Genomic DNA, 6,262 nt, shown 5'->3' on the forward strand with positions numbered 1-6,262 from the left:
AGAGGGTGGGGGGCAGGGGACAAGGAAAATTGCTACCTGATTTGTTGAAGATTTTTCCTCTTGCCTTATACTTGGAGGTTCTGGGAAACCTCTTGCAGAACTTCACACATGACTCTTCAAGCCACACCTACCTGAAATCAAACCAAAGGAGTGCTGTGGCTCCCCTGCCCCGCCCCCTCACCCTAGTCTTTCGTAGATTGCACTAATTTACAGCCCAGCGAGAATCAACACTGTATCAGTCCGCAGACCTGAGCTAGACCTGAGCTGCAGCCACTTCTCTAGAAGCGAGGATGTGCATTTTCAGTTTGTTCCTGTTGCCCAGAAATTTGTTCTCAACTCATGCTCCCCCCAGCAGGGATTGATCAAGAGGCTCAGTCCCCTGTGGGCCTGACCCGGGCACCCTGAGGGGCTGGAAGCCTGGTTATCTGTACCTTGTTGTACCAAAGAGGAGCACTGGGAGCCTGGCTGCCAGGAGCATGGGGTTAAGGGCAGTGCGGTGCGGTCCCAGCACAGGGAACCTGCCCGCCAGGCACTTCCACAAGGGCATGCTCCATGGGTATATGGTGTGGAAGGTGGCACCAGGTCCTTCCTAGAGGAGACACAGGTCCAGCAGTCTGAGGACATGGCACCAGGGTGAGGACAGTCTGGCACAGGCTGCAGTGGGAGGTGGAAGTGAACCCTGAAGGCAAAAACTTGGCAGCCCCAGGTCCAGGCCCTGAACCTTAGAAGATAAATTGTTCCTGATGGGTGATTGGGCTGGGTGAGGCCAGAAGGCTTCAGAGGTTAATATTTGTTTTGGAAGCCCTGTCCCATACCCAAAGGGAGGGCTTTGAAGTGAAGAAGCTCTTTGGAGGAAGGCATCAGTCTGAAAGAGCAAGTCGGAAATAAGAAGACAGTTGTGGTAACCCCTTCAGAGCCTGCTCGTTCTAGGGTGCTGCCAAGGAGCACAGCCTCACTCACAGGAGAGGAGAGGAGCCCTCCTAAGAGGCAGGGGCTGCTGCCCAGATGTTAAATGCTTTTGGAATCTCTTTAGATGTGGAAATATTTTTTCGAACATGAAAATGCAGCTGGTAGAATTTCAATGGAAGTATAATCCATGTAAAATATATTTTAGTTGATATTTTGTAAAATGCACTTTTTGTGTGTGTCGATGATCCTGGTTTCCCAGATCTGTATTTCAGTGTTTACAAGGGAGGGGGTACCTTTCCTAACCTCCCTTTTGACAGAGATTAGAAGTACTTCTTTAAGAAAAATAAATAAATTTGAGAAATTGTATTGATTTAGAAAATAATCATTTCCTGTGTGCCCTGTCATTTTTTGAGGATTTTGTTTGGGGGAGCTGGTGTGGGTTTGGGCACACAAATATGAAGGAGCTCAACATTCTTGCTCCAGGGGTTCTGGTTGATTGTCCCTGGCAGCACGGGTGCTTACTAATGCTAACGAGGGGTACACAGCTAGAAAACCAGGAAGGTGAGAAGAGACTCGAAGTTAACATGGAGGTAGGCAGCCACCTTCTGGGTTTGTGAAATTCTGGTCAGTGACCCCCCAGTGGGAGGAGTGAGTTAATCTTGATGCATGAAGACGACCATATCAGAGCTGTGGGGACTGGCTAGGAGCGTCCTTGTTCAATGTCTTAACAACTGGCATTCCTTCTATTGTGTGGGCACAGAACCACATCTTGGGTTTGACTGGCGGGACCGCTTCGGAGCCTTTTAATTCTTGTGTGCTGTTGTGGAACCTAGCCCCACCTGCTAGCCCAGTCCAAGTCTATGCTGGAAGGGAAGTGATGGTGAGACAAAGAGAAAGCCTTCATCCCAATGCTCTATTCGTAGTATGGTCAGCCATCAGTGTGCTGGACACAGGAGTTTAAGAGGCGTGTCTTCCCCCACCTCACGCAAACACACAGGGTTTCTCTGCAACAGCCCGAGCTGCCCTAGACTATTTGTAGACCAGGAAGAGGTCATTCAGACAGAGGTAGTACCAAGTAACCCCACCACCAGAAATCTCTGCATTCATAGAACCCCGCAGCAGTGTAGTGAAGGGTCCAAAGTGGCCCAAGCATGCCCCTCAGCATCCAGCTGGGGTGTAGGGAGGGCAGCTCTAGGGAGTTGGAAGGCCACTGAACGGCTGTGTCCTCTGCATTTGAAGGGCTGTCCAGGATCACCGAATACACATGCACGCACACACTTCTCATTTTAGCCCTCAGATCCCTCATCTACCAAATCAACTAGCTTCATCTTATCACCTAGTCATTCCAGAACCCTCTGAGACCGAGGTCAGTACTTTTTCCTCCTATCTAGTGTTAGGCTTTGTCATAACTAGAAATTGTTTTAGAGTAAGATTAACAAGAGATGGAACGTGTCTATAATCTAAGCAGTAGTGCGTGAGGCAGGATGATTTAGAGGTCAGGCTTGACTGTCCAGTGAAACCCTTAAAATATCTAAAGAAGAAAAAGCCCTACACTCACAGCTACCCCAGAGTCCATACAATGGGAATACCCACAGAATCCACCCAGCAAGTGGCTGTGAGGATTAAAAGAATATGTGAAACTTTTAGCAGGCACCTTCTTTGCTCTCCCCTCAATCTTGTCTCTCTTTCACAACCTTGCTGGGGCCCCATATGTCAAGTCGAGCATGAGTGCTTAGCTATGTTCTTTGTTGAGACAGGGACTAGTTGAATACTGGCCTGTGGCTGCCTGTGGCCCACATGGTGGACCTGGTGCCACTGGGCACATCTTGGCTCCAAACAAGAAGGCTCTTTCTGTGTGATTGCTGCGTTGCCTTTGCAGGTTATCCTGAAGTGTATATTGGCCACACATAGTGCCCAGGTACTTACTTGTCCTTAGCCCCTGCCCAGAGTGTCTCAGTTGGCATACTGCCTGAGACTTGGGAGGATTCCATTTACAGCTATAGATCAGCATTGTTAAGTGGATACACACTGTCATCCCCGAGAATTACTAAACCAAAATGTCACCATGGAGCCATTAGCCAGAGCTTGACAGAGTGGCCCTGGTTGGGGGCGGTAAGGGCTGCTGAAGACCATGCTACCAGTCAAGATCTTTATGAGTGGTGGGCTGTCTTGTCTTCAGGACGAACAGCTCTGCCAGAGCAGTTAAAGCAGGATGGTGGGTGCAAGTCTTAACGTCCCATACACAGAGGGCACGTGTTGAGAGACACGGGACTTTATCCTAGCTTTTCCCCACTTTCCAGGTCTCATTGAGCTTTTGTCCCCAGGCCCAGGGATCAGGAGTGGTCCTGACTCACAAGTCCCCTCCCGGACGAGAGTCAGCCTGCGGCCTCGGCAGACAGGTCCTAGGACTCCGGCACCCGCCCCTCTCCCCGCCCCCCGACGTGGGCCCGCCCCCGCGCCTTGTATCTCAGCGGGGCGGGGGGGGGGGGGGTGAGGGCGGAGAGCGGCCGGGCGGGACATCCGGCCCTAGTCCCTCGCTGCACCCGGGAGCCGGCCACCCACTAACCCTCCCCGCCTGAGACCTCCAGCCCCAGCTGCAGTCGCCTCCCTTGCAGATCGGCGAGGTCTGCCGGGAGCACCATGTTTCCCCGCCCTCTGACCCCACTGGCGGCCCCGAAAGGCGCTGAGACCCTGGGCCGCACGCCGAGGCGGGCCCCATTGGGCAGGGCCCGTGCTGGACTCGGGGGGCCGCCCCTGTTGCTGCCGTCCATGCTGATGTTCGCAGTGATCGTGGCCTCCAGCGGGCTGCTGCTCATGATCGAGCGGGGCATCTTATCAGAGATGAAACCCCTTCCCCTGCACCCTCTCAGCTACAAAGGCGCGGCCTGGCGCGGGACAGCTCCCAAGCCTAGAGGCCTATCCTTGGATGCTGGGGACTCGGACTTGCAAGTGCGGGAGGACGTCCGAAACCGGACCTTGAGGGCGGTGTGCGGACAACCAGGCATGCCCCGGGACCCCTGGGACTTGCCGGTAGGTCAGCGGCGCACCCTGCTGCGCCACATCCTCGTAAGTGACCGCTACCGCTTCCTCTACTGCTACGTCCCCAAAGTGGCCTGCTCTAACTGGAAGCGCGTGCTGAAGGTGCTGGCGGGCGTTCTGGACAACGTGGACGTTCGCCTCAAGATGGACCACCGCAGTGACCTGGTGTTTCTGGCAGACCTACGGCCCGAGGAGATCCGCTACCGTCTGCAGCATTACTTCAAGTTCCTGTTTGTTCGAGACCCCTTGGAACGGCTTTTGTCTGCTTACCGCAACAAGTTTGGAGAGATCCGAGAGTATCAGCAGCGCTATGGGGCTGAAATTGTCAGGCGCTACAGGGCTGGAGCTGGCCCCAGCCCTGCAGGGGACGATGTCACTTTCCCAGAGTTCCTGAGATACCTCGTGGATGAGGATCCTGAGCACATGAATGAGCATTGGATGCCTGTGTACCACCTGTGCCAACCATGTGCAGTGCGCTACGACTTCGTGGGTTCTTATGAGAGGCTGGAGGCTGATGCCAACCAGGTGCTGGAATGGGTGCGGGCCCCACCCCATGTCCGGTTCCCAGCTCGCCAGGCCTGGTACCGGCCTGCCAGCCCAGAAAGTCTGCATTACCACCTGTGCAATGCCCCACGGGCCCTGCTTCAAGATGTGCTGCCTAAGTATATTCTGGACTTCTCCCTCTTTGCTTATCCACTGCCCAACGTCACCAAGGAAGCCTGTCACCAGTGACAGCGGGCCAGCACCTTTTAGAGTTTCGATTTAATGACACCAGCTTTGAGGTGTCTTTCAAAGAAACTCCTGGTGCTGTGGCTTGCTGATTTCCCTAGATGTCTCCATATCCCAATGGTAGGGACTGTCCTCAGGAAGTCTCTGTCCACAGTGAGTGCTCACAGTGGCTCAAAGGACAGCTCTAGAAAGGAGGCCTGCTGCTGTCACTGGTGGACTCTGTTAGGAGCCTGTGGCATCCTTGTCTGGTGGGGCCAGACACCAGTGTGTTATCAAAGCCATACACTTGATTGTAAGACTGACTCCAGGCCTGTGGCTGCTGGGCTTGTGCAGCCCACCTGGTCCGCTGTAACTTAACCTGTGGCCAAATCCCAAAGATGACACTAGCCAAGCATGTGTCTCAGCCGAGGACCAATGGCTCTGACCCCCATTCAACCCTCCTTGTGAACCTCAGGACTGGAGTGAGCTGTGGTGCCTTAGAAATGAATTTTGAGCTTTTCTGCTCCAGACTTTAAATTCCCTACTCTTGCTAGGGTCCATTTCATTTTCCCAAGGAAAGAAAAGGTGAGGCAGGGAGCTTACCTCGCAGCTCTAAGACCCAGCCTGTCAAGCATCCAAAGACCCCTGTATCCCACCTCTTCCCAAGTCTTTTGTGGCATTTTCAACAAGCCTTCCTTCCCTACAGACCTTTTGCGACTGTGACTGTGGTGGGTGTACCTGGCTGTCACTTGCCTAATGCATTTATTTAAAATGTGTATATTGATGGAATCCTTGTAAAGGCCGACTTTAATAAAGCTTTTTAAAATTTTATTATTATTCAAAATGAGCATCTCTGGGATTCCCCTCTGTTCCCATGGGTGCTGGGAGACACCTCTGTGCTTGTTTCCCCGGGTCGAAAGAGGAAGTGTGCAGGTAGAAATAGTAAGACAAAGTACCTAAACCTGCTTAAACAGGTCCAGTGGCCCCTGTCACACCGCGGAGCCTTTTGGGACTTCTAATAGGCTCACAGACCCCCTTTCTAAGATGCCATTTAAAAGGCAAGGCCTGTCAAGGATGACATCAGCTAGGGGAAGGGAGTGTGCACACCTTAATCCAAGAGACAGAAGCAGATGGCCTCTGTGAGTTCAAGGCCAGCCTAGTATATATAGGGAGTTCCAGACCAGCCAGGGATGCGCAGTGTGGTATCTGGTACATGGCACACCCCCCTGGATTAGTCCTTAGAGGGAAGGAGGGCTGGAGAGGTGGCTTAGTGGTTAAGTCCAGAAGGACCTGAGTTCAATTCCCAGCACCCACCTCAGCTTCCTGTAACTCTAGCTCCAGGGAATCCAATGGCTCTGACCTCTGAGGGTACCCATAGACACATGGTATATGCTTACACAGATATATACATATACATGTGATTAAAAGTAAAGCTTAAAGAAAGGGTGGGTAGGGGCATGGACTCTCCATTAGCTTAAGCAGGGACACTTTTTTGATTTGGTTTGGTTTGGTTTTGGGGTTTTTGTTTTGTTTTTTGATGGAATTCTGTCTCTGTACCCTTGGCTGCCCTAGAACCTGATGTGTAGACCAGGCTGGCTCCAAACTC

The 6,262-nt window shown here is 52.6% G+C and overlaps 1 protein-coding gene across 1 annotated transcript; it reads left to right on the top strand.

Annotated features, from left to right (window-relative positions):
• Nucleotides 1-3,523: 3,523 nt before the first annotated feature.
• On the top strand, nucleotides 3,524-4,853 carry Chst14 (carbohydrate sulfotransferase 14). The gene has a single exon (XM_051144390.1). It carries the CDS (start codon nucleotides 3,550-3,552, stop codon nucleotides 4,678-4,680), a length of 1,131 nt encoding a protein of 376 aa, XP_051000347.1. The 5' UTR covers nucleotides 3,524-3,549; the 3' UTR covers nucleotides 4,681-4,853.
• Nucleotides 4,854-6,262: the final 1,409 nt, after the last annotated feature.

Source organism: Acomys russatus, chromosome 4 (assembly GCF_903995435.1).
Source record: "Acomys russatus chromosome 4, mAcoRus1.1, whole genome shotgun sequence".
NCBI lineage: Eukaryota > Metazoa > Chordata > Mammalia > Rodentia > Muridae > Acomys > Acomys russatus.

Bases quoted from the DNA above. Each gene is read 5' to 3' on its own strand.
- Chst14 (XM_051144390.1), top strand. From the start codon at position 3,550: ATGTTTCCCCGCCCTCTGACCCCACTGGCGGCCCCGAAAGGCGCTGAG.